This window comes from Kogia breviceps, chromosome 3 (assembly GCF_026419965.1).
Source record: "Kogia breviceps isolate mKogBre1 chromosome 3, mKogBre1 haplotype 1, whole genome shotgun sequence".
Lineage (NCBI taxonomy): Eukaryota > Metazoa > Chordata > Mammalia > Artiodactyla > Physeteridae > Kogia > Kogia breviceps.
In genome coordinates, this window is record NC_081312.1 from 170,235,108 (window position 1) to 170,262,459 (window position 27,352).

Below are 27,352 nucleotides of genomic sequence, written 5' to 3' on the forward strand. Positions count from 1 at the left end.
GTTAAAGGTAGTGATTTGGCATGATTGGATGGGAATGCAGTTGGTTGGGACAGGGGTGACTCCTGGGTTTGGGGCGTCATCTGGGGCGTGGTGATGCCATGTATTGAGATGGGGAAGACGTGAGGGAAGCAGGTTGTTATATGGGGATAGGGTTGGAGGGGACATATTACATAGGACCTGTTAGATGTTCATGTGGAGTTGAGAAGCAGGCAGTTGGATATACACGTCTGGAATTCAGTGGAGAGGTTAGGGAGTCCTTCGTTCATTCAAAAAATATTTTTCAAGTACTAGCTGTGGACTAGGCGGTGGGGATGTATAGTAGTGAAAAAGTAGACAAGAATCTCTGCCTTCGTTGGATTTAAATTCTAGTGAGAGAGAGATGGGGAGTCATCCGCCTTTATCTGTTGGTTTATTATAATTATGTTTGGATAGAAACTACATTCACCTGATTCAGAATTTGAAATGTTTGATGGGATATAGAATGAAAATCTCCTCTATTTCTTGTCCCTGCAGTTTTGTCAAGGCCAAATAGGTTAGTGGTTTCTTACTCATCTTTCCAAAGATGTATTTTGTGCACATGTAGGCAAATGTGTGTAGATTCTTCTCCCCACTCGGCAAAAGTGGAAGCATACTTTCCTTGCTTTGACATCTTGTATTTTTAAGAGTATTAAATAGTATTTAAAAGTTATGAAGCAAGGGCTTCCCTGGTGGCGCACTGGTTGCGAGTCCGCCTGCCGATGCGGGGGACGCGGGTTCGTGTCCCGGTCTGGGAAGATCCCACGTGCCGCGGAGCGGCTGGGCCCGTGAGCCATGGCCGCTGAGCCTGCGCATCCGGAGCCTGTGCTCCGCAACGGGAGAGGCCACAGCAGTGAGAGGCCCACGTACCGGAAAAAAAAAAAAAAGTTATGAAGCAATATGAGACCACCTAAAGAAAGAATGTAGCAAGAAGAGGAGACAGTCCTGGGGCACTGCAACATTTTCTAATTTGGTCCCTGCCCTCTTTGAGTTTGGGACCTGTAAATGTGGAGTTGTTTAAAGAGCTGTTACTATTATTTTTTTAAAATAAATTTTATTTATTTATTTATGGCTGTGTTGGACTTCGTTTTTGTGCGAGGGCTTTGTCTAGTTGTGGCAAGCGGGGGCCACTCTTCACTGCTGTTCGCGGGCCTCTCACTATTGCGGCCTCTCTTGTTGCAGAGCACAGGCTCCAGACACGCAGGCTCAGTAATTGTGGCTCACAGGCCCAGTTGCTCCGAGGCATGTGGGATTTTCCCAGACCAGGGCTTGAACCCATGTCCCCTGCGTTGGCAGGCAGATTCTCAACCACTGCGCCACCAGGGAAGAACTGTTATTTTTGTGAGGCTTTTTACAGAAGTTTGCACTATTTGTGTGTGTGTGTGTGTGTGTTTCACCTTATCTGCCTGTTTTCTTTATATGCTAAAATAATGTTTGATTATGATTGAAAGCAGCGTTTTCATGTATGTACTGTCAGTTAAATTCAAGTAAATTAATGACAAGATCAAGCCCTTGAATGTTAATATTTTGCAGAAGTTTGGCTGATGTTAAAACTTAGAAAAACAAGCAGAAATTTGGAATGTTATCATGAGACATAACAAGTTATTGATACTTGAGATGTATGACTGAATTCTCTCTCAGTAACCAGTTAATAATCAAACTATCTGTTCAGAGTGATCTGGCTCTTTGCCTGGGTTTGAATCTTAACAGTAATGTTTCTATTGCATTGCAGATGTTAGCATAATCCTTGTGTTATTATCTTAAAGAATACAGACCTTCCCCGATTTACGATGGTTTGACTTACAATTTTTCAACTTTATGATGGTACAAAAGTGATATGCATTCAGTAGAAACCATACTTTGAATTTTGAATTTCGATCTTTTCTTGGGCTAGCAATATGGAGTATGATAATCTCGTGATGCTGGGCAGTGAGCCTCAGATCCCAGTCAGCCGAGCAATTACAAGGGTGAACAGCCAATATACTTACAATCATTCTGTGCCCATACAACCATTCCGTTTTTCACTTTCAGTACAGTAGTCAAAAAATTACATGAGATATTCAACACTTTATTATAAAGTAGGCTTTGTGTTAGATGATTTTGCCCAACTGTGGACTCATGTAAGTGTCCTGAGCACGTTTAAGGTAGGCTAGGCTAAGCTATGGTGTTCGTAGGTTAGGTATATTAAATGCATTTCAACCTAACGATATTTTTAACTTCCGATGCGTGTAGTGGGATGTAACCTGATCTTAAGTTGAAGAAGATCTGTATATAGATTCAAACTATGTTACTACTGTGTATTTGGAAAGGCCTGTTGGAGATACTAGAACAGTGAAGTTCCTTTGATTCTTAAGTTTTGAGACAATGAGTAGTGTTAAGATCATGATATTAGCATCTGCAACAACTTTGGGGTGCAGTTAAACCCTGTTGATTGACCTGGAGGAGGGGAGGTGGAATATTCTGTAAGTTGCTTTAAGCTTTGTTATTTTGAAGAATTAAAAAAATCAAGACTTACTGTGTTTTCTACTGAATTTATAATACTTTTTATATTGGTTGGCATTTTGATTTTCAGTTAGCTGTCTTTAGCCAGATAACTTCCTATGTAAATTGATCTACCTCTTTTTTTTCTGAGATTTTTTTTCATTTATGAACTGTTTTGTTCAGTTTGATTCTTGTGGTTATTTTTGTTATTGTTACTTCCTTTTTTTCTTTTTTGTCTGAGATAAGTAAGCAGCTAGTTTCTAGGTTGGAGAAATATAATCTTTGGTAGAAAATATTTAATATTTCTTTTTGAAGCATTAGACACTAATTACTATGAAACGTGTGGTGAACGTATTAAGCCTACTTAAACTCTGTAAATGTATAGATGTTAATGTCCTATTTGAAGATTTTAGTTATCCAAGGGATTTTCATTTATATACTTTAACATTGTAAATGATGTTACTGTTGTTATTTAATCATTGGATTATAGCCTGATTGTGTATGTGTTGGAATTTTTCATCAATCAGGCTAATAGTTTATCATTTTTGTTTCTCTTATCATCTGTATGCTTCTTTTTTTTTTTTTTTTTTTCGGTACGCGCGGGCCTCTCACTGCTGTGGCCTCTCCCGTTGCGGAGCACAGGCTCCGGACCCGCAGGCTCAGCGGCCATGGCTCACGGGCGCAGCCGCTCCATGGCACGTGGGATCCTCCCGGACCAGGGCACGAACCCGTGTTGCCTGCATTGGCAGGCGGACTCTCAACCACTGCGCCACCAGGGAAGCCCTGTATGCTTCTTTTTTTTTTTTTTTTTTTCGGTGCGCAGGCCTCTCACTGTCGCGGCCTCTCTTGCTGCGGAGCACAGGCTCCGGACGCGCAGGCTCAGTAGTTGTGGTGCACGGGCCTAGTTGCTCCGCGGCATGCGGGATCCTCCCAGACCAGGGCTCGAACCCGTGTCCCCTGCATTGGCAGGCAGACTCTCAACCACTGCGCCACCAGGGAAGCCCCCTGTATGCTTCTTGAAGGCAGCATCTCTAGTACCTGGTAGAGAGAGGTCTGAATATTGTAAATACTTAATAAATATCTATTAACTCAATGACTTAAGTCCTGTTCCAAAGTAGATTGCTTTTCGAATAGTGAAATGTTGGATTTACCCTGTATAGATATTCCTTGAATTTCTCAACTTTGTTTTACTTCAGTTGAAAAAAAGTACAGGATACTTAAAATTTTATTTATTTATTTATTTAGTTTTGGCTGCACTGTGCAGCATGTGGAATTTTCGAATCTGTGCCCCCTGCAGTGGAAGTGTGGAGTCTTAACCTCTGGACCACCAGGGAAGTGCCCCCAATTTTTTTAAATGTTGGAGTAATTTTAGACTTACAGAGAAGTTGCACAAATAGTACAGAGAGCCCAAGTATACTTTTCCCCCAGCTTGTTTTAATGTTAACAGCTTAAGTAGCCAGAGCACGATGATCAAAATGAGGAAAATTAACATTGTTACAATACTGTTTTTTTTTTTTTTTTTTTTTTTTTTTTGTGGTACGCGGGCCTCTCACTGTTGTGGCCTCTCCCGTTGCGGAGCGCAGGCTCCGGACGCACAGGCTCAGCGGCCATGGCTCACGGGCCCAGCCGCTCTGCGGCATGTGGGATCTTCCCGGACCGGGGCACGAACCCGCGTCCCCCGCATCGGCAGGCGGATTCTCAACCACTGCGCCACCAGGGAAGCCCAGCATTGTTACAATACTGTTAATTAAACTACAGAGCTTATTTGAATCTCACCAGTTTTTCTGTAATGTCCTTCACCTCTTTCAAGATTCAATCCCGGATCAGACACAGCGTTTAGCATGTGTCTCCCTAGTCTCTTCTGATCTGTGACAGTCTTTTCTCATCTTCCATCACCGTCATGCATGTGATGAGTGTGGTCAGTTATTTTGTAGAATGTCTCTCAACTTTGGTTTGTCTGATGTTTTCTCACAGTTAGATTGAGGTTGTACATTTTTGGCAGGAATACTAGAGAAGTGATGCTGAGTCCTACTCAGTGCATCACATCACAGGATACAGGGTGTCAGTATATCCTATTAGAGGTGATGTTGACTCTCATTAAGGTCATGTCTGTTAAATTTCTCTGCTTGTAAAGTTACTGTTTTTCTCTTTGTAATTACTGGATATCTTGGGAGAGATTGAAACTGTGCAGAAATCCTGTTCTCAAATTTTTGCCCATTCATTGCAGCATCCTTTGGTAGTTTGTTTTTTTTTTTTGCAGTACACGGGCCTCTCACTGCTGTGGCCTCTCCCGTTGCGGAGCACAGGCTCCGGACACACAGGCTCAGCGGCCATGGCTCACGGGCCCAGCCGCTCCACAGCATGTGGAATCTTCCCAGACTGGGGCATGAACCCGCGTCCCCCGCATCAGCAGGCGGACTCTCAACCACCGCGCCACCAGGGAAGCCCCGCTTTGGTAGTTCTTGCTTGTAATAATTATTATAGTAGTGTTCACCTGATGGCAATTTTATATTTTTCTCATTTCCTTCTACACTTATTAATTGGAATTCTTCTGTAAGGGAGAACTGTCCCTTCTCCATATTTGTTTATTCTGTAATTTGTTTGTATCAGTGTTGAGTCATAGATATTTGTTTTACTCTATGGTTTATAATTTAATTCTATCATTATTTATTTTATCGCTCAAATTGTTCCACTATGGCTTTCAGGTTAGCTCTTTGTCTTTTGGACATCCCCCATCCTCTTTAGGAAAGCACTTCCTGTTTTCTGGCATCATAAGATGTCCAGCCTCGTATTTTCCCTGCTGCAGCCCTGGAACCAACCAATCACTTCTCCAAGCTCTGGTTCCTTCTATTGGAGAATGGTATCTAGAAACCAAGATCTGGATGCTATGTGTGCTCATTGCCACTGGGGTGTCATTGCTCCTAGGCCTGCTCAGTGAGCAGAACTAGAACTATATATGTATACTAATCCATGCATACACAAACATCTGTGTTTATTTCTATATCTTTTTATCTTTGTGTGTGTGTTAAAAACCATGAGTTCATACTGATAACTCTGATTCCAGTCAAGCACTATAGCATTTACACTAGCTGTCCCCTTTTATTTATGACTACTCTTTTCTGACACAAATAGAGCATACTTTCCTAATAGTCATAATAATGTATGTAGTATAAAGTTACCAAAATAATGAATCCAAGGTTTTTAGATATATGTGACTTAATTTCGCTCTCAGAATAGGATAACAAATATTGCAAGTCATTGGGTTGTGCAAAGAGAGGATAATTAGAGTAACCCTTTTTAATATTTGGATGGAAGGTCAGACCTAGAAAAAAAATGCACTCTTAATGTTTGGATTATTTGTGAAAAGGCTTATTGGTCATAGCCTTGTCTAGCCTACATGCCAAACTGGGCTTGCCTACCCATGAGAGACTCAGACAAATTCAGGTTCTCTAACTCATCCCTGATATGTATATAAGAATTTTTTTTTTAAGGCTAGTTGGTATCTTAGATTCCCTGCCTAGATTGTTAAAAATGGAAAAAAATGAGAAAGCAAGTGAAGAAGACATTAAACTTCATGCTGATAGGAGCGATGTGAAAACTTGGAAAGAAATACTGTCTGTGTAGATGTGTGGGAGAGTCTCAAGTTCATTGAGGAGAGAAGGGTCTTTAATTCTGGTCAAATTAGCTTTATTTTGGAAGCAAATGTCTTCTGTAACTTCTTTGTTGTATTATAAATACATCCCCTACTTACCACTGTCCCCCTTATCTCTTTTTTTTGTAAATAAATTCATCCATTTATTTATTTATCTTTGACTGTGTTGGGTCTTCGTTTCTGTGCGTGGGCTTTCTCCAGTTGCGGCGAGCGGGGGCCACTCTTCATCGCGGTGTGCGGACCTCTCACTGTCGCGGCCTCTCCCTTTGCGGAGCACAGGCTCCAGACGCGCAGGCTCAGCGGCCATGGCTCACGGGCCTAGCTGCTCCGCGGCATGTGGGATCTTCCCGGACCGGGGCACTAACCCATGTCCCCTGTACTGGCAGGCGGATTCTTAACCACTGCGCCACCAGGGAAGCCCTCTCCCTTGCCTTTTTTTGCGACTGAGGTTTTCATCCTGCAGTATACATTTTGCCAACTGGGATGACAGACTGCTGTATTTCTCTTTACTGTTTTTTACACCAATTTCCTCCTTTTTTTTTTTAAGCATACTACTAGAAATTCTTTTTTTTTTTTTTTTTTGAGGTACGCGGGCCTCTCACTGCTGTGGCCTCTCCCGCTGCGGAGCACAGGCTCTGGACGTGCAGGCCCAGAGGCCATGGCTCAAGGGCCCAGCCGCTCGGCGGCATGTGGGATCTTCCCGGACTGGGGCACGAACCCGTGTCCCCTGCATCGGCAGGCGGACTCTCAACCACTGCGCCACCAGGGAAGCCCTAGAAATTCTTAAGTAGGAAAGTCATGTGATGGAGATGACATTTGTGGTGTGGAGCTGTGTGTGTCAAACCTCATTGCAACAGTAAGCTTTGTACCCTGAGCCTCCAACTAACAAAGGTACCTTTTGGCTATAGCTAATGGGTCACACATTCACTACAGTAAGATGAAAGTATTTAGATGCATTCTTGGAGCTTATTTTCATAAGAAATCATGGTAGCATTTTTGGTCAGTGTACACTATAGACAGCCCTTGAAATGGAAAATATTGCAAAGTTAATAATGCTCTTCTGTTGGGTCTTAAGTATTTTCCTTATTTTGTGTATTTAGAATATAACCTGGTCAATAAGCCCCCTGAATGTCATTTTGAGAACTAACTATGGTATGTTGACTTACCTGAAATTTTTTTAGGCCCCAGTATTATATCTTTCTGGTAATTTTTGGAATGCCAAATTTTTATTGCTGGTACTGATCAATACTGAAATAAAAAATTATCATTTGGTAGTTTTTTGGGTTTTTTTTTAAACAAAACAGAGACTCACAACTTTAAGCGTTTAGCCATTTACATTATTGATAATTATACTTTTGGAAGGCAGTTGAAATGTTTATCAGTAGTTAAGCTGTAGTCATACTGATCAGTGTGTTAAACATGGTTATACATTTTACTAAAATAGCTTATACTTCAAATAAAATATCTAATTACGCACCGTCAGTTCTAGACTTAAAATGGAATGTTTTGAGATTCTGTTACTGCTTTACCTGCTGAAATGTAATTATCCAAGTCTCTTTGTATGAAAAATGTCTAAGTGAAGAACTACACAGTATCACTCCAAATTAAAATCCATCTGACCTTTGCAAAGTTATATCTTTTGTATTTCTGCTATTACTAGTAACTTTGTTTTTTAAACATTTTTGAGGTGGGAATTTTGTTAGGCTCTGTTAACACATCATACTTTGGGGCAGTACCATGTTATTTTGGAGCTCTTTCAACCTCGGTACCTAAAACTCACTGGAAAGTTAAGATTTTCAGGAGAAAGGAAAGGCTAGTGACAGGTCACCTTTCAGTGTTCTGAGGAGTGAGGTATGTGTATGAGGAGAAAAACTTAAAAAGCAAAAGAGATTTTAGAACATTGCTATCAGAAATCTAGATAGCTTATCAATTTGATTTTCCTGATTGCTTCTTTATTTTCATCTTTACCTTGGATTACCTAGCTATTCTCTTAGAACTGGTAACCGATTTAAAAAGTCTTTGTTTGTCAAAATATTAGTAAAGTATTTATTGACTTTCATGGGAAGTCAGTGATAAATTAAGAAAGCACAGAGAAGTTTTATTCTTTCTTAAATGATAATTGATAAATACTAAGGATTGTAAGTTAAAAGTCTTTGAAGAATTGTAAGCAGAGTGTATGGTATTATCAGACTTGCATTTTGGAAAGCTTACATTGGCCACAGTATTTGGAATGTAACAAGAGGGCAAAAGAGGATACAGGTGGCTCACTTAGGAGGCAGTAGTTGGGTGAGAGGTGGTGGTTTGGATTAGGCTGATGTCAGTGGGAATGGGAAGTAGTGGTTGGATTCAAGAAATGGTTAGAAGATAGGGTTGATAGGACTTATTGATTGATTTGAAGAAGAGAGTAAGAGAGAAATCAAGAATGATTAATAAAATTTCTACCTTGAGGAGCTAGATGTATGATAATATTTATTAAGATGTGAAATACTGGAAATGGATGGACATGTTGAGTTTGAGGGGTCAGGTTTATTGAGGTATAACTTACACATAGTAAAATTCACCCTAAAAAGATACACAGTTCGAATTTTGACAAACTTATATGGTCACATAACCACCACCACAATCAAGATATAGAATATTTTATCACCCCAGAAGTTTCTTATTTGCTTCTTTGTAGTTCATCCTGAGTCTCTCACAACCAGTGATCTGATGTATGTCCTTATGTTTTTGCCTTTTTCAGCAACCATGCAGTACGTAGCCCAATGGGTCTGTCTGCTTTCACTTGGCTTAATGCTTTTGAGAATCACCCACTGTTGTCCACGTATCAGTGATTTGTTCATTTTAATGCTGAATAGTACACCGTTGTGTGAAAGCACCACATTTTGTTTTTTATTCACTAGTTGATGGCACATTTGGGTTTCTGGGTTTTGGTGGTTATGAATAAAGGTGCTGTAAAATTTTGTGGTTAGGTTTTTCTGTAAGTGTATGTCTTCATTTCTCATCTATAAATAGCCAGGAATGGGATTGCTGGGTCACATGGGAAGTATATGCTTAATTTTAATAGAAACCGCCTAAGCGGTTATTTCATTTTAAATTCCCACCTGCAGCAAATGAGAGTTTCAGTTGCTCCATGTCCTCATCTGCATTTTATACTGTCAGAATTTTTGAGCCATTCTAATAAGTGTATAGTGGTATCTTTTATTTTTTTGGTGGTGGTACGTGGGCCTCTCACTGCTGTGGCCTCTCCCGTTGCGGAGCACAGGCTCTGGACGCGCAGGCTCAGCGGCCATGGCTCACGGGCCCAGCCGCTCCGCGGCATGTGGGATCTTCCCGGACCGGGGCACGAACCCGTGTCCCCTGCATCCGCAGGCAGATTCTCAACCACTGCGCCACCAGGGAAGCCCTATAGTGGTATCTTGTTGAAGTTTTCATATGCCTTTCCCTAATGACTAATGCTGTTGAGCATCTTTGTATGTGCTTACTTGTTATCAGTATTTCTGAACTTTCCATTTGGGTCTTTTGGCCATTTATTAATTGAGTTGTATGTTTTCTTTTGATTGAGCTTTGAGAGTTCTTTATATATTCTAAGTACCAGTCCTGTGTGTGTGTGTGTGTGTGTGTGTGTGTGTGTGTGTGTGTATCCTGTATCAGATAAATATTTTACAAATATTTTCTCTTTAAAAATTTTTTATTGAGGTACAGTTGATATATAGCATCGTATTAGTTTCAGGTAGGCAGTGTAATGATTCGATATTTGTATATATTATAAATGATCCCTATAGTAAATGTAGTTAATATCTATCACCATACATAGTTACAAATTTTTTTTTCTTGTGATGAAAACTTTTAAGATTTACTCTTTTAATAAGTTCAAATATGCAATTTGGTATTATTAACAGTAGTCACCATGTTGTATGTTACATCCCCATGACTTATTTCATAACTAGAAGTTTATACCTTTTGGCCTCTTTTACCCCTTTCACACAGCCCCAGACTCCCTCCTTTCTGGCATTCATCAGTCTGTTCTCTGTACTTATGAGTTCAGTTTTTTGTTTTGTTCCATGCAAGTTTTATCATTGTTTTTTCTATTTCTGTAAAAAATGTCATTTGAATTTTGATAGGGGTTGCACTGAATCTGTAGATCGTTTTGGGCAATATGGGCATTTTAACAAAAATAGTTCTTCCAATCCATGAGCACAGATATCTTTCCTTTTATCTTTTATTTGTGTTGTCTTCATTTTTTTTCATTAATGTCTTATGGTTTTCAGTGTACAGGTCTTTCACCTCCTTGGTTATATTTATTCCTGGATATCATATTCTTTTTGATGCAGTTGTAAATGGGATTGTTTTCTCAATTTCTCTTTTTGATAGTTTGTTATTAGTATATAGAAATGAAGCAGATTTTTGTATATTGATTTTTTGTATCTGTAACTTTACTGAATTTGATTATAGTTTTTACAGTTTTATGGTTAAAAAACTAGGGCTCTCTTTATATAATATCATGTTATCAGCTTTACTTCTTTCTTTCCAATTTGGATGCCTTTTATTGCTTTTTCTTGCCTAATTGCCCTAGCTAGGACTTCCAGTACTATATTGAATAAATACTGTGTGGCAAGAGTGGGCATCCTTGTCTTGTTCCTGATCTTAGAAGAAAAGCTTTCAGCTTCCACTGTTGAGGCAGTTAGCTGTGGGCTTGTCACATATGACCTTTATTATGTTGAAGTGCATTCCCTCTATGCTCACTTTGTGGAGAGTTTTTGTCATAAATGAATGGTGAATTTTGTCAAATGTTTTTTCTGCATTTGTTGAGATGATCATATGATTTTCATTCTTCATTTTATTAATGTGTTCGATGGATTTGTGAACCTTGCATACCTGGAATAAATCCCAGTTGATCATGGTGTATGATCCTTTTAGTGTATTGTTGAATTTGGCTTGCTAAATTTTTTTGAAGATTTTTCATCTGTGTTCGTCAGGAATATTGGCCTGTAATTTTCTTTCCTTGTGGTGTCCTTGTCTGATTTTGGTAGTCTTGATAATGCTGGCCTTGTAAAATGAGTTTGGGAGTATCTCCACCCTTTTTTTCTCTTGGAAAGAACCATCCTAGAGCCCTTTGTTCTGTGTTTGTGTAGACAGGTTGTTTTTAAAATCTGTAAAGCTGCTGTTCTGAAAAATTCCTGTTCCTCTCTCCTGTGTTAGATCCCTCTGTTTGTGGGATTCCAAGTCTTTCTTGGTTTGTTCCATTTCCTCCGGAGGGTGTCTTCCAATAGATTCCTGAGTAAAATGACTTCATGGGAAGTAAATTATTTGATACCACTCTTGATGGAGAATTCTAGGTGATTAGTCATTTTCCCTGAGAATTTTGAAGGCATTGCTTTATATTACCTTCCAGCTTCCAGTGCTGCTCTTGTAAATCTAAAGACTTTATAATTTATATAGTTGTTTTTTTCTCTTCTGAAAACTTACGGAAGCTTTTCTTTACTCCCAGTGTTTTAATATGTCAAAAAGAGGTGCCTTGTTATTTATTTTTAAAATCAAATATTCTGGGTATTCATTATGCCCTTTTAAGTTGGAAAACTAATGTTCATTAGTTCTGGGATATTTTTTCTTTGATAATTACCTCTCATTTTAATTTTCTAGAATCCATATTAATTGAATGTTAGACCTTTTGGGTTAATACTACTTTTTTTTTAAGCTTTCTGATTTCTTTTATGTGCTTCCCCCTTCCCCCCATATTTATGGAACTGTTAATGATGATGAGGGTGAAGATTTTTTTTACCCTTTTATTTTGGAAAATTACAAACATATACAGAAAATGCATATTATAATAATCCCTCATGTACTTATCACTCATTCTCAACAATTATCAATTCATAAACAAGCTGTTTAATTTTGAAGCACATCTCAGACAGCATTTATTACATCCATAAATATTTTGGCATGTGTCTCTGACAGATAAGGACTCTCCGTTTTAAAGCTCTCATAATTATTGTTATAAAAATTATTTTTTAAAGTCATCAAATATCCCGTCAGCTTATAAATTTCCAGGGTTATCATAAATATAATTTTTAAAAAGAGCTTAAATCTAGATCCAAATAAGATCAGTCACACTGTGGTAGATGAATGTGCCTTTTTAGTCTATTTTAGTTCAAATTCCATTCCACATATATGTCTCTCCCACTCTCATTTTCTTTTCTCTCTTTTTCTCTTATGTGTGTGCGTAATTTATTGAAGAAATCTGATTATCCAGTAGTTTCCTGCTGTCTGGATTTTGCTGACTTGCAGGTTGATGGTTAGTAATGCTTATATATGTAATATGTATAGCATAGGAGGAATTCAGAAGGTATTTAGTAAACAGTAGTGAAAGATAATGATAATAGTGTAATTTTCTTCTCTTATCAACTAGTATAGCAGTTGTAACTTAAATTGTGTTATTAGTATCTTTAGAAGAAAACCTTGTTAATGTCAATGTAAAAAGAGCTTACTAATTCATAAAAAAAACTATTTAAGTTAAAATTACTGATATTAAACTAGGCACTTCAATTTTGGAGGACTCATCACATATCATATCAAACTTAGTAGAATGAATCCAGATATAGCCAAACAGTGAAATGCTATTAACATTAAAGAAACCCTTGTATATTAAAATGGAATACTTTCCCAAATATACTGTTAAGTGAATATATTGTTAAGTAAGCAGTGTAATACCATTTATGTAAAACAAGTAGAAAAAGACCATCTCTATATTCATTTATGTAAAAAGGGGGAATAACAATATATATGTGTAAAATACCCCCAGACACATATAATATATGCCTCTGGTGATGGGAGCTGGTGACTAGAGCATGGGAGTGAGAGGGAGACTGAGATTTCAGAATTTACAATCATGTAAATATACCTTTTCCCCCCTCCCCTCCACGTTAAATTGCTCCAAAGTTTTTGATACGATTATTTCACCTTAAATGTCTAACAGCTTTATTGAGTTATGCTTCACATCCCATTTCAGTGTACTCTTGAACTGTACAATTCAATGGTTTTTAGTGCATTCACAGGGTTGTACAAACACGATGACAATCAATACTAGAACATTTTCATCACCTAATTAGCAGTCACTTCCCATTTTTCTCCAAGTCCTCTAGCCCTATGCAACCACTAAAATACATCCTGTGTCTGTGGATTTGCCTGTTCTGGATATTTCATATACGTACGTGGAATCCTAAAATATGTGGTCTTTTGTGACCAACTTTATTCACATAGTGTGTTTTCAAGGTTCATTTGTATTGTACAATCTATCAGTACTCCATTCTCTTGTATTACAGAATAATAATCTGTTGTACGGATGTACTGCATTTTATGTATCCATTTATTGCTCGATAGACATTTGAGTTATTTCCACTTTTTTGACCTTTATGAATAATGCTGCTCTGAACATTTGCATCCAGGGTTTTGTGTGGACATGTTTTCTCTTGCATAGGAGTGGAATTGCTGGGTCATATGGTAACTATGTTTATATAAATCACTTTTGTGATTGTTTAACTTACTATTATTGACAGCCATACATTCTTAGAAATGGTGCTCTAAGTGAGAAAATCTAATCTAGGCATCATTTTCAAATGTAATGAAAATTTCGTAAATGTTATTGTCATAAAATATTGTCATAATGTTATCTGGAAACATAAGAAAACATGAATTTTTATTTTTCAATTTTTTTTTATTTGGAGCCTATGATTTATTTTTAGGGGCCATAGGCACAGTACCTGTGTGCCAAAGTGTTAAAAACCCTAACATTGCATGAATGGACCCAGAAGAAAGCTAGAGGAAACTGTAGTAATGTGCGATTTGAACTTCGCAGGTGCTCAGTAGGACATAGTCTCACTGACTGGGGATGGAAGTAGTCCTGACAGGACACCAGGTGTAGGACATGATGTGGCACAGCAGTGAAAACAAGACTCATATGTATTCTTGTGAGTTGTCTGGCAGCGTGAGAAGTGGGGAAGAACAGCGTGGTGGCCGTGGTCTTGTTTCTTTCTTTGCCCTCTCTCTTTCACATCCTTACATAAATTCTCCATGAGTAAGTGATCATTTAAACAATTGAAATAAAATGAAGGCTTCTCTCGCCTTAGTGTCCACATTTTCCACCCATCTAAGAATGGATTATCACTGCACATAAACCCATTCTATCAGAAATCTGTTGGTCTCAGAAGAGAAGTCAATGCCAGTCTGATTCTGCTAAAACTTCAATAAAGCTAAAAGGTAATCTGTGCAACCATTAAAATAATTTATAAGCAGGGTGTTTAGTATGATTCTATTTTTATAAGGGGGGAAACGAATGTGAAGCAGACAGTGACAGCTTTCTGATAGACAGTTACAGAATAGTCCCTACCTTGAAGAAACACTCAAGATAATCACAGTTGAGCATGATTTAATCCTCTAATACAGGTTAAACATAGAATTCTCAAGTAATGCATAAGAGGGCACCTTACCTAGCTTACGTGGGCCCAGAAAATTTCTTGAAAGCAGATATTCTGGGCCAAGGCTGAACTATCAGTAGGAGTTAGGGAAATGGGTGGAAAGGGGGAGGCAAGGAGAAGAGAAGAATTTTAGGTACAGAAAACAATGAGGATAAAAGGCAGGGTGTGTGAATCAGCCTGTGTGTTCAGTGACCTCTAAGCAGAGAATTTACCAGATTATGATGTCAAGGAAGGGAGTCCCATGAGAAGAGCAAGTGGAGAGGTGCTTTAAGTCCAAGGTCAAACCATGGAAGCTTGGTGGGCCATGTTGCCAATGAGCTTAAACCGGATGCTGTCTATAGTGGACAATCACAAACCGCTTTCAGAACCAGAGTGACGTGGTCAGCTCTGTGGTTTACGTAGGTTATTTTTGTTTCTGAGCGCCAGATCCAAGAATCTCACCTTGAAGGTCAAGAACTTTGTTTATTGACCACTGTATCCTCAGCCTAGTACAACGCCTGGCATGTATCTAAGTATTTACTAAGGATGTTAGTAAGGCAGTATAGTTGTATATTGCAGTTGAGGGCACGGGTTGCAGCGTGGGTCGGAATAGCTCCGTGACCTTTAGCAAGTTTCTTAATCACTCTGTGATCAGTTTTCTTATCTAGAAAATGGGGAGAACATTGGGCCCTACCTAACCAGTTTGTTGGGTGGATTAAGTGAATTTATATAAAGCACTTAGATTTGTGTTTGGCTCGTAGTAAGTACTGTGCAAATATTAACAGTTGTTAGTATTTCTTTGATAAAGATTAATACACATTGGAACTGCTGAGGGCCTGATCTCAGAGCATTCATAGGGTTGCACAGGAATGGATGGATTTAAGAAATACTGAGTAACACAGTTAGATAGGATGTGTGAATAAGGGTGAGATGGAGTTAAGGTTAATTTTCTGATTTAGAGCTAGAACTTTAGGTTTCCCCCTTCCCCCAGTATGTACACACACACACACACACACACACACACACACACACACACACGAGGAACTACTACTAATCCATTCTCGGTAGTTAGAGGAAGTTTAAGGCTTGTAGGTGGAGTCCCTGGTGTGTTAAAGAAAGAGGGTTGATTTAGTGTGGCACATCCTCTTTTGGGTTTTTGTTTGGCTTCTCTGATTCTTTTTCTTCCCTTCCTTGGACTCCTCTTGAGTTCTTTTCTTCACTGGACAGAAACATAAGAAGGGCCCAGGGCCACCGCCAGTTTGTGGGCCGGGACCGTGCAGCTGGTCTCCTCCCCTTGTCTCTTTTTTCCTTTCTCTCTATGCATTCCCCCCTTCTCCCCACTGTCTCCCTACCTCCTTTTTTCCCACAGCGGGACACAGGAGGGAGAATGTTTCCTCCTTGTTTGGCCCTGGCTACAGATTAGCTTGGTGCTTCACAGTCCTAGTAACGAGGGAAAACTTTAGGGAGGATGTGAAGGCATGTGCCAGAAAAGTGCTCTCTTGTGCAATTAAATTTAACTTTAAGAGGTTTCTCTTTTTTTTTTTTTTTTTTCAATACGCGGGCCTCTCACTGTTGTGGCCTCTCCCGTTGCGGAGCACTGGCTCCGGACGCGCAGGCTCAGTGGCCATGGGTCACAGGCCTAGTAGCTCCGCGGCACGTGGGATCTTCCCGGACCAGGGCACGAACCCGTGTCCCCTGCATTGGCAGGCGGTCTCTCAACCACTGCGCCACCAGTGAAGCCCTCTCTTTTTAATTCTGTTCTTCTGGTGTGATATTGAAAAAGATTTGGAATCTAGTTAAACTGATGCTCTAGGAAAATAAACCCTTTAATTGTCTTGTGTTTTCTCATATATGGCCTCAGTCTCCAGTTTAAGGAGTGCAAACCACAAGGATTTGGGGCCAAAACCTTTTTATTGAGTACCTCTTGTGCATTTCTCATGATGGAAGTTAACTTTTTTTTTTTTTTTTTTTTTGCGGTACACGGGCCTCTCACTGTTGTGGCCTCTCCCGTTGCAGAGCACAGGCTCCGGACGCGCAGGCTCAGTGGCCATGGCTCACGGGCCCAGCCGCTCCGCAGCATGTGGGATCTTCCCGGACAGGGGCATGAACCCGTGTCCCCTGCATCGGCAGGCAGACTCTCAACCACCGCACCACCAGGGAAGCCCCGAAGTTAACTTTTTGGCTCATTAGGTCCCAGCTTCTTTCTCTCAGCAAATTAAATGAGGCTTCTCAATCTTTGGACCACCCTGAGTTATAAATAATTTGTGCTAAAAGCTTTTTATTTCCTAGAGTTTGCAGTGAATGCAAATATTCTGTGGAATTCCTTGTCTGGATAGTCATGAAAAGATGGCAGCCAGTGTTTATTGTTCTCACCACATGCCAGGTTCTGGTCTCACCCCTTCCGTGCAGCATGCTGTCTAGTTATGTGGAGCTTTAGAAACAAGTAACTGACCTTGTAGAATTCATGCTAACGTTACCGTTGTTTTTAATTAACAGATTTCAACACTAAACTTGCACAATGTCTTTGAAACCAAGAGTAGTGGATTTTGATGAAACCTGGAACAAACTCCTCACGACAATCAAAGCTGTGGTCATGTTGGAGTACGTGGAGAGAGCAACATGGAACGACCGCTTCTCGTATCCTTCCAGTGGCATGGATGCCTGCACTGATCAGCATGCTAGGTTCATAAGCTTGTTGAAAAGTGACAACAGGTTTAAGCTTTCCTAGGTGGAAGAACATGCCAGTGTGACTATTTTCAAATATATTATTGTTCACATTTCCAAGTTCATTGCCCGTATGTGGCAGTCAACAATCTTTGATTACCTTTTGCTCAACAAATACTTTACCGAGCACTTAGTATATGTCAGGCACTACTTTAGGCTTTGGGAGTATATTTGTGAACAAAACAAACTACTTTCCCTTCATTCTACTAAAGGAAATAGATATTAAATGGTTGTAAAACACAAAACCTGATGCCAGTGCTTCTAATAACAGGTTACATCCCGTGGGGGGAAGTAAAGCAAAGCGAGGGCCTGAGCGTGGTTGGAGTGCGTGTGTACGCGCCTCTCTAGATGGTGGTCAAGGAAGGCCGCCTTTAGCGAGGATGGCGATGCTTGAGCAGAGGCTGGAACAGAGGGAGGGAGCAGGTCGCACAGAAACCTGGGGCGGAGTGTTCCAAGCAGAGAGCAAATAGCAAATTCAGTGGCTATGAGATGGAAACGTTTCTTATTTGGGTTTTCTACATTTGTGAATTAGAGGTTTTATATGAAAATATAAATTTGTGATTTTCCTAGGACAGTCTGAAACCTGCTGTCCTGCATTCCTACATGACAGCAATCTTTTTTAAAAAAAATACATATATATATAGACACACACACACATACACACACTGTATGTGATGTGTATAATGTATGTATATTATTATAATGTTATTAATAATATTATTATATATATATATACATTATATATGTAAAAAACACGGTGCAACCTCCAGCACCCAGGATATATACTCTGGCACCAGAGGAAAAAAACCACAGTATTACAATACTGTAGTTTCTTAGTATTGGGGAGGTTAAAGGGGTCTTTAGGAACCCTCAGCCACAGGTAGCTGGAGCAGAGCGGTGGGTGGCAGCCTCGTCAACTCTGCCCAGTGTTTGCCAGGGGCCGTGGCTGGGAGGGCCTGGGGACGGCCTCTGCCCTGGCAGACTCCCGACCCGCCTCCGTCTTCCACCACAGGGACCACCACACACGCCACATTCCAGGGCAAAGAAAGGACGTAGGGTCGAGGCCTGGTCTCTGGGTCTAAGTGCCATGGCAGTGCCCCAGGGCCCTGAAGGAGGCCTTGTGGACTGGGTGGACACTGTAGGAACCAGAGAGTCTTTCCCCCCAAAGGGAAGGTGAGATGTGAAGGTATTATCACCAGAGTGCGTGTGGAGGTTCCGAGTCCTCTCACGCGCAGTGCCGCCCTCTCCAGCAGTGTCCTGGGGCTGAAGGATGGCTGCCCTCACTGTGCGAGGCATGTGTTCTCTAGAAAAGCTTGGATTTCATAAGACAGTGATTCAGCTTGTTCTCAACGCCTAATCTAATTGTCAATAGTAAACTGAATGTTGATGCAAGAACAGTGAAGTTCTTTGAATTCATTACAATTGCAGTTGTCAGTAAGATACATTTGTTAGGGTGCCTATGTTCTAGGCACTACAGATACAGAAAATGATGGTAACATTTCTAGAAGGCTTCAGAGTTTGCAAAGATCTTTTATACTTTTAATATAAAAACGAGCCTATAAGATCAGTGCGGCAGATATAATAGATGAGGAAACTGATGCTCAGAGGCGAAGGGACTTGCCCCGGGTTATGCAGGTCATTCGTGGAGCACAGACTTGCATACAAGATGTCTAACATCTAATTTCCTGTACTTTCCATTGTATCTAGATGATAATTGTTATGGAGTCTGCCTTTGAAGAGCTTATTTTTGAATTAGTCTCTTAAATTTTTTTTTTTGAACATCATGAATTGTTTTTGGTGGGAATCAGTAAAAACTGAGAAAGTGTTAAAGGTTACTTGTGTGTTAATGAGGTTGGGCTAGGCACGTACTCAGGTACTTTTTTTTTTAACTTTATATAAAAACTTTTAATTGTGGGAAAACAGAATTAAATGGAAGATAAAGTGATTTATTCAGTATGATGTCAAATTTGTTTAAATGTGTTTGTTTTTCAAATTTTTTAATTTTTTTAACATCTTTATTGGAATATAATTGCTTTACAATGGTGCTTTTAACGCTGTTTTAACTAAAATAATGAGCAGAGAGAGGAGAGAAGGAGTTGGTCATAGAAGATTACAAGAAAAGAGAAAATGAGCATAAGGTAAAGAAAATAGAGTCATTAAATGTGTTCTTATTCTTCTAGAGAATATACAGTTAATTGCTGGTTTATAAATGGTTTGAGATAGCTGACTTCCTTTGAAAGTGCCCCTTCAGTTACTGATATTTCTAAGATGTTTACTGTTTGATCCATCTAAGATGGTTCAGTTACTCTTGCCCTGATCATGAGTTTTCTCCTCCTCCCCTGAAATAAAAAGTATCTACAAAAACAGTAAACTGAGGAGTGGAATATCATTTTAAATTTTATTGTGAAAAAAGTAGCATTTTATTATGATTTTATTTATTATGTAAAATAATGTTCCTAATTGTTCTAAAGCCAGATTCCCTCCTTTTCCCTGTTATTTTGCCCTAGAATATAAGGTTGACATCTTGATACTCATATATTTTAGGTAGAAATTTTAGAGGCTATAAATCTTTAATATTTTGAAACTGGAAAAAAGCCCTCCCTACAAATTGTTCACCACCGTATATTAGTGCTTGATCTTTTACAAAGCATTTTTTGAGGTATATGAAATATAATACGTACATAAGTAAGATATACATGTAGAGCTGAGCAAATAATTATAAGGCAGACACCTGCATTATCACCACACAGGTTAAGAACTAGAACACTGCTGGCATCCACCAACCTTCCCCCACCAGCTTCCCCTTCCAGTTCACAAGCCTGCTCCTTTCCCTTGGAGGTAACTACTATCATATTATTCTCTTGTTTTTTTTAAAGAACAGCATAATTGCTTATATATACAGCCTTAAACAATATTGGTTAATTGTGTTTTGAACTTTGTATAAATGGAATCATACTGTGTACATTCTTTTGTGTCATAATTTTCTTTCAACATATAATGCATGTGATTAATTTGTTACAGATGACCTTGTAAAATATATGTTATTAGCCCATTTTACAGTTGAGAATATAGTGGCCCAAGAGGGTTAAGATGACTTCCTGATATTGTAGGCTAGATGCTGGGATAAAAATGCTCAAGTCTCCTTATACACTTGAAGTGGGTATCAAAGAAGCCTGGTCTGCCAGCTGAAGCGTTTAACATGTGTAAGTATGGAACTTAATGAACCCCTGTCTACAAGATTTTTACTAAATATAACCTCTGTAAGGGCACAGATACCTGTCCGTTCTGTTCACTGCTGTATTCCCAGTATCTGGTACATATAGACACCTATAGCCAATATTTGCTGAGTGAATAGCTACTGTCCACTGAATGCCACGAAGCATACTGTACAGATGAAAGAAGTAGCATTAATATTTAACTATTTCTCTTATTGTGTGGATAAGAGGGCTCTTAACCCTCATCCTAACTAAATGTACTGGGTCCAGTTATGTATGCAAGGCATTCTGGTTGGTAGATAATGTAAATAGAAGACATCAGTGTTTTCTTTTGATGCATAACAAATTGCTACAAATGTGTAGTGACTGAAATTTAGTGTTTCACTCTTTTATTGTCTCCCAGTTCTGTAGGTCAGAGTCTATGGTGTGAGGTCCCGGTTTCCTACTTGACTTTTGGCTGGGGGCGGCTCTCATTGACTTACGATCACTCTCCAGTTGTTGTGTGTGACCCCCTTCCATCTTCACAGCCAGCAGTGGAGTGTCAAGCCTTTCCCCTTCTGCAGCTGGTGCAGGGGGCAGGGGCTGGTAGGGATCTGCCTTTGAAGGGCTCATGCGATTAGATTAGGCCCATCAGGAAAGTCCAGGATAATCTTCCTATTTTAGAGCCAACTGATTAGCAATCATAACTGCAGCTGCCAAGTCCCCTTGCCATGTAAAGTAACTGGGTGTGCTTTCTTATATTCACAGTCCCAGGGGTTAAGGAGGGAAGTCTTGAGAGGCCATTTTTAGAATTCTGCCTAACACAAGTAATAATGATGCTCTATAACAGAAGCTCTGTGACAGCTTCGGTGCAGTCTAGGGTCGTTTGGGACTTACCCTGTAAGAGGTATATCAAATGCTTATGATATGATAGAGGTTAGATGTAGATGTACATTTACTGTTTGCTTCCCTGGGTTGGAGTTCTTTGGTTCTTTTGGTTTACGGTTGACCCTTGAACAACACAGGTTTGAACTGCACAGGTCTGTCCATACTCAGATTTTTTTCAATAGGTATACTGTCGGTCCTGTGACCACGGATATGGAGGGCTGACTGTAAGGAGCTCCAGCCTGCTCGGATGTTGGTATCCACAGGGGGTACTGGCACCAATCCTCTGTGGATACTGAGGGACAAGTGTACTGGTATTTGTGGTTTTCTGCCTTTTGGTGGCTGTTAGGACAATTCCTGAACCCCAGCAGTGTAATATAGACGGTCTCCTACGTAAGGACAAGATAGATTCTAGTGAATAAATGGTTTTATGTATAAGTCCATAGTGACTCAGTGAGGGGTTATTTAAGATTGCTGCCCTGAATGTAATTCTCCCAGATAGGAAAACCTGGCTCTAAAACTGTTGTCTTTATTTCAAATACATATTCTATGAGGAGTCTTTTTCAAACATAGAACAATTTTGACTGCATTGAAAAATGTTGAGGTGGGAAATCTCCATCCTTGATGATCTTCACAAGTGTTAGAAGGAGGACCTCTTAGTAAGTAACCTTGGCATCTACACTTAGCAGCCCATCAGTCTTTCTTAGATTGTGTGGATTGTATCTGTACTCATCCCTGGTTGGTGCATCAGTAACAGTTTCACTCCCTTCTTCTAAATTAAATCAGAGTTCTTTTATTTAATGAGTCATTTTTTTATCCTTGCTAATTGATGATTTTATAGATACTCCTTTTTTTACCTGTCACATTTTTATTTTTTCTCTTAAGAAATGTCAATAAAATTTTTCATTTTTTATAGTTTTAGTTTGTATTGTCAGTTCTTTTTTGATCATTATTTTACCGTTTTCAATTTTAAGGTAATCTTTACTTTTATTCCCATTGCAAAACATTATTTTGACCCACTATGCAGTAGAGTTAATAGTGTTAAAACTAAAAATTAAGCCCAAGCATAGGAAGCATCTTTTAATAGAGAAAATGAACTAAAATAAGTAATTTTGCTGCTGACCAGCACTGTCTTTTGGTTGTAACAGAGTTCAGAGCTCTTGCTCCTGAACACATTTTGTTTCTGACTTTGAGAATTTGTAAGTGGAACGTTCGTACATACAGGTATCTTTCTATTCCGGCTCCCAGAGAAGGTGACTTGGAGAAGAGAGTGTTTAAATCTAAATCTGACCACCTACATTATTTCCCATTTTTGGTCTTTTAAAGTATCTTGTCTATAACCAAATCATAATTGAATGCTGGAGGGTTGAAAAGTGCTCCTCTTGGGTGCTCTTCCCAAGGTCTAATCATTTCCAGAGTGGTGGGTATTTGAACAGGTTAAAGAAAAAGAACATATTTAGGTATATCTTTTAGGCAGTTGAGTGAAATTATTCAGTGAGACTCCAAACTATGCTGAGTTAAAATATTCATATAAAAATTTTATTAAGGTGGACTCCATTAAAAACAATACATGAGTACATTCTCACTGAGGAAGAGTCAAACAATATATAAGTCCTGTATGTGGAATGACATGGGGAAGTCTCCATGGATTCCTACCTTGCACAGATCCCTTTCCCTCAGCAGAGAGAAGGGAAGCCCTATTAGGTGAATTTTGCTGGTCATTTTTGTTTACATATACATGCAGTGGCTATATTGAGACATTAACTTTGTTGATGTTAAACATTTGAGCACATAATTAGCATATCCTGTTGAAATTATGGTACTGAATTGCTGATTTTTCAGTATCAAGTAGGTTGTGTATTCTAGAAATGTGTGTATATGGCTTAAGGGAAGATTAGAGGAGCAAATATCATCATCATGTTGGATGGAAGTTCTGGAAGTAGGTATTCAGAACTTAATAAATGTATCACTTCTGATTGTTGATCTAGAGCCTGGCCAAATTTAGTCATTTAAAAAAATTTTCTTTTTTCTTTTTTTTTTTTTTTTTTTTGGCAGTGCTGTGTGGCTTGTGGGATCTTAGTTCCCTGAACAGGGATTGAACCCAGGCCCGTGGCAGTGAAAACTCCGAGTCTTAACCACTGGACTGCCAGGGAATTTAAAATAATTTAATTTAATTTATTAAGTATGATATACATACTGACTGGTGAATGTAGAGGTGAATTCTCACAAAGTGAGCACACCTGTGTACCCAGTAAATAGAGTGCTCCTAACAACCAGGAACCTCTGTTCTCCAGTCACTGAAGTTAACTGCTGTCCCGGCTTCTAGAACACCTAATTCTGACAACCCTTGTACATCTAGTTTTACTAGGATAGGTTTGTGATCAGTTAAGATTTAAATTATATCATGAACTAGGACTTTTTTTCCTAAAGACATTTTTAGCTGAAACCTAGAGGGACCCCAGGCTGGTCCGGGAGCTCAGGTAATACCTTACTTTGAAGCTCCTTCTCCATTGATGCCTTGTTCCCTCCCTCTCCCCTCTACCAAACCATGTCAATTCTCTATAGAATTTGTGTACAGATAAATTTTAAAAATTTTCTTTCTTAGGTAGTGTATATTCAATTCTCTACTTTCTTTGTAATATAGGTGAATATATATATATATATGTTTTAAAATTTAATTTATTTATTTATTCTTGGCTGCACTGGATCTTCGTTGCTGTGCACGGGCTTTTGCAAGCGGGGGCTACTCTTCGTTGCGGTGTGCGGGTTTCTCATTGCCGTGGCTTCTTTTGTTGCAGAGCATGGGCTCTAGGTGTGTCGGCTTCAGTAGTAGTGGCGCACGGGCTTAGTTGCTCTGAGGCACGTGGGATCTTCCCAGACCAGAGCTTGAACCTGTGTCCCCTGCATTGGCAGGCGGATTCTTAACCACTGCGCCACCAGGGAAGCCCTAGGTGAATATTTTTTATGTTATTGCTGAAAAATAGTGTTTAAATCTATACTATTTTATTTAATCTTCCAGTCTATAAAGGTTCATTATGATATCTAAGTTGATTTAAAATAACTTAATAGTTTTCTTTAACATCTTTATTGGAGTATAATTGCTTTAGAATGGTGTGTTAGTTTCTGCTTTATAACAAAGTGAATCAGCTGTACATATACATATATCCCCATATCTCCTCCCTCTTGTGTTTCCCTCCCATCCTCCCGATCCCTAAAATAACTTAATAGTTTCTTACTGTAACTTTTTTTTCTATAAAGAAACCTGGCACAGTGATATTACACTATTTGGATGATATTTTTGCTTCACCATGTTTGTTTTTTAAATATGTAAATAAAATTTTAAATATTTAATATAATAGTAATCGAACAAATATATATACATGGATACATGGAGATATTTTATTGGTTACTAATTACAATTAAAAATAAACAACAAAAGAATTTGGAGGGAAGATAGGAAAGTCTGACTGAGGCCTCCCAGACAATGACATCACGTGGAGAGGGCTGCTTGCTCTTTTTGGGGTGAGGATACAAGGTAAAGAGTCAGAGCATGTGAGGTTGATTTCCCACCCCCCTTCTATCACCAGCGTGTTGGGTAAGTGTCTTTCATTCTGTATATGTATCTATATAATCCTAAACTTCAAAACTGAAATAAGGATTTTTCATTTTTTAATGCCAGATGAGTTAAATCTCATTTGTTTTAAAGTAGTATCTTCAATGAGTATGAAAACCTTAACAATTTAACTAGAGATATCTATGCTTTATGTGTGGCCTATCCTGAACCCCTTGGAGAAAGACTTTATACAGAAACTAAGATTTTTTTGGAAAATCACGTACGGCATTTGCACAAGGTAAGGATTGATATATACATGATGTAAATGTGTTTATGGCTACATAGTTATTTGCCTAGTTCACTGTTTTCCAGTGCAGAGCTTGTATCAGGTTAAGGTTATTTGTTTTGTTTCCTAATTAGCATTTTTCTAATATGTATATAAGAGCTATGGGGCAAGCTCTGTGTTGCTAGTTTCTCCAAGGGAAGTCAGTTTAGTTGCTCCAGATCATACAGCTAGTAAGTTAAAGAGTAGGGTTTCAATTCAAGATGTGTTCAACTTGAAATCAAGTGCTTACATATCCTCTGGATGGTGTTTATAGAACCAAGTTTTCTTTTACTGTTGCTTTCCACGTCTTGGTGAATCTCTGTCTTTATATTCAACATTTTAGCTGCCTCTTCATATCCTATATAAGGTCTTTAAAAACCTGGAATTAAAAAGGAGAATGGTAAATTTACAAGTATGATAGAAAGTCTCTGTGACCAGTTATTTTGGTCAGTGTGCCATGTGCATGAGGGCAACATCACCGACTTGATCTGTGTATAAGCAGTGAATGAATTTTGTAGTATTTGGCTACATGCAGCATTTCTAACTTATTTTGGATTACTGATCTTATCAGGAACTGGATGAGATCATTTTTTCTTTGAACTAGAAACTTGACTACCTTCTTTTTTCCCCCCAGTATTTTATTCTATTTTATTTATTTTTTAAAACTTTTTATTTTATATTGGAGTATAGCCAGTTAACAATGTTGTGATAGTTTCAGTGCACAGCAAAGCGACTCAGCCATACATATACGTGTATCCATTCTCCCCCAAACTCCCCTCCCATCCAGGCTGCCATATAACATTGAGTAGAGTTCCCTGCACTATACAGTAGGTCCTTGTTGGTTATCCATTTATTTAATTTATTTTTTTTATACATCTTTATTGGAGTATAATTGCTTCACAATGCTGTGTTACTGTTGTAAAACAGAGTGAATCAGCCATATGCATACTTATATCCCCATGTCCCCTCCCTCTTGCATCTCCCTCCCACCCTCCCTATCCCACCCCTCTAGGTCATCGCAAAGCACCGAGCTGATCTCCCTGTGCTATGCTACTGCTTCCCACTAGCTATCTGTTTTACATTTGGTAGTATATATATATGTCGATGCTACTCTCGCTTCACCCCAGCTTCCCCCTCCCCCAATTGTGTGTCCTCAAGTCCATTCTCTATGTCTTCGTCTTTATTCCTGCCCTGCCACTACATTCATCAGTACCATTTTTTTAAAAAATTCCATATATATGCGTTAACATACAGTATTTGTTTTTCTCTTCCTGACTGACTTCACTCTGTATGACAGGCTCTAGGTCCATCCACCTCACTACAAATAACTCAATTTCATTTCTTTTTATGGCTGAGTAGTATTCCATTGTTTATATGTGCCACATCTTCTTTATCCATTCATCTGTCGATGGACACTTAGGTTGCTTCCATGTCCTGGCTATTGTAAATAGTCCTGTGGTGAACACTGGGGACATGACTCTTTTTGAATTATTGTTTTCTCAGGATATATGCCCAGTAGTGGGACTGCTGGGTCATATGGTAGTTCTGTTTTTCGTTTTTTAAGGAACCTTCATACTGTTCTCCCTAGTGACTGTATCAATTTACATTCCCACCAACAGTGCAGGAAGGTTCCCTTTTCACCACACCCTCTCCAGCATTTATTGTTTCTAGATTTTTTGATAAGGGCCATTCTGACGTGTGTGAGGTGATACCTCATTGTAGTTTTGATTTGCATTTCTCTAATAGTTAGTGATGTTGGGCATCTTTTCATGTGCCTTTTGGCCATCTGTATGTCTTCTTTGGTGAAATGTCTATTTAGGTATTCTGCCCATTTCTTAATTGGGTTGTTTGCTCTTTTGGTATTGAGCTCCATGACCTGTTTGTATAGTTTGGAGACTAATCCTTTGTCCGTTGCTTCATTTGCAAATATTTTCTCCCATTCTGAGGGTTGTCTTTTTGTCTAGCTTATGGTTTCCTTTGCTGTGCAAAAGCTTTTAATTAGGTTCCATTTGTTTATTTTTGTTTTTTCATTACTCTAGGAGGTGGGTCAAAAAAAGATCTTGCTGTGGTTTA

At 39.1% G+C, this 27,352-nt stretch overlaps 1 protein-coding gene and 1 long non-coding RNA gene across 6 annotated transcripts in view; both read left to right on the forward strand.

The window, feature by feature from the left end:
• The window catches only part of CUL2 (cullin 2), a 124,945-nt gene that overhangs the window by 39,136 nt on the left and 58,457 nt on the right, over positions 1–27,352 (forward strand). For 4 of the 5 annotated variants that reach the window (XM_059059596.2, XM_059059595.2, XM_059059592.2 and 1 more), the window contains exons 2-3: positions 17,095–17,235; positions 25,150–25,252. In XM_059059596.2, coding sequence (XP_058915579.1) covers positions 17,117–17,235; positions 25,150–25,252 — 222 coding nt within the window. In that variant the 5' untranslated portion in view covers positions 17,095–17,116. Of the gene's footprint in view, positions 1–12,382; positions 12,441–17,094; positions 17,236–25,149; positions 25,253–27,352 lie in introns of all 5 variants that reach the window. The other variant, XM_067030284.1, reaches the window with a different exon arrangement.
• Positions 19,376–20,525, forward strand: LOC131753828 (uncharacterized). The gene is made up of 3 exons (XR_009334925.2): positions 19,376–19,460; positions 20,073–20,160; positions 20,433–20,525. It is a non-coding gene; the product is annotated as an uncharacterized lncRNA (long non-coding RNA).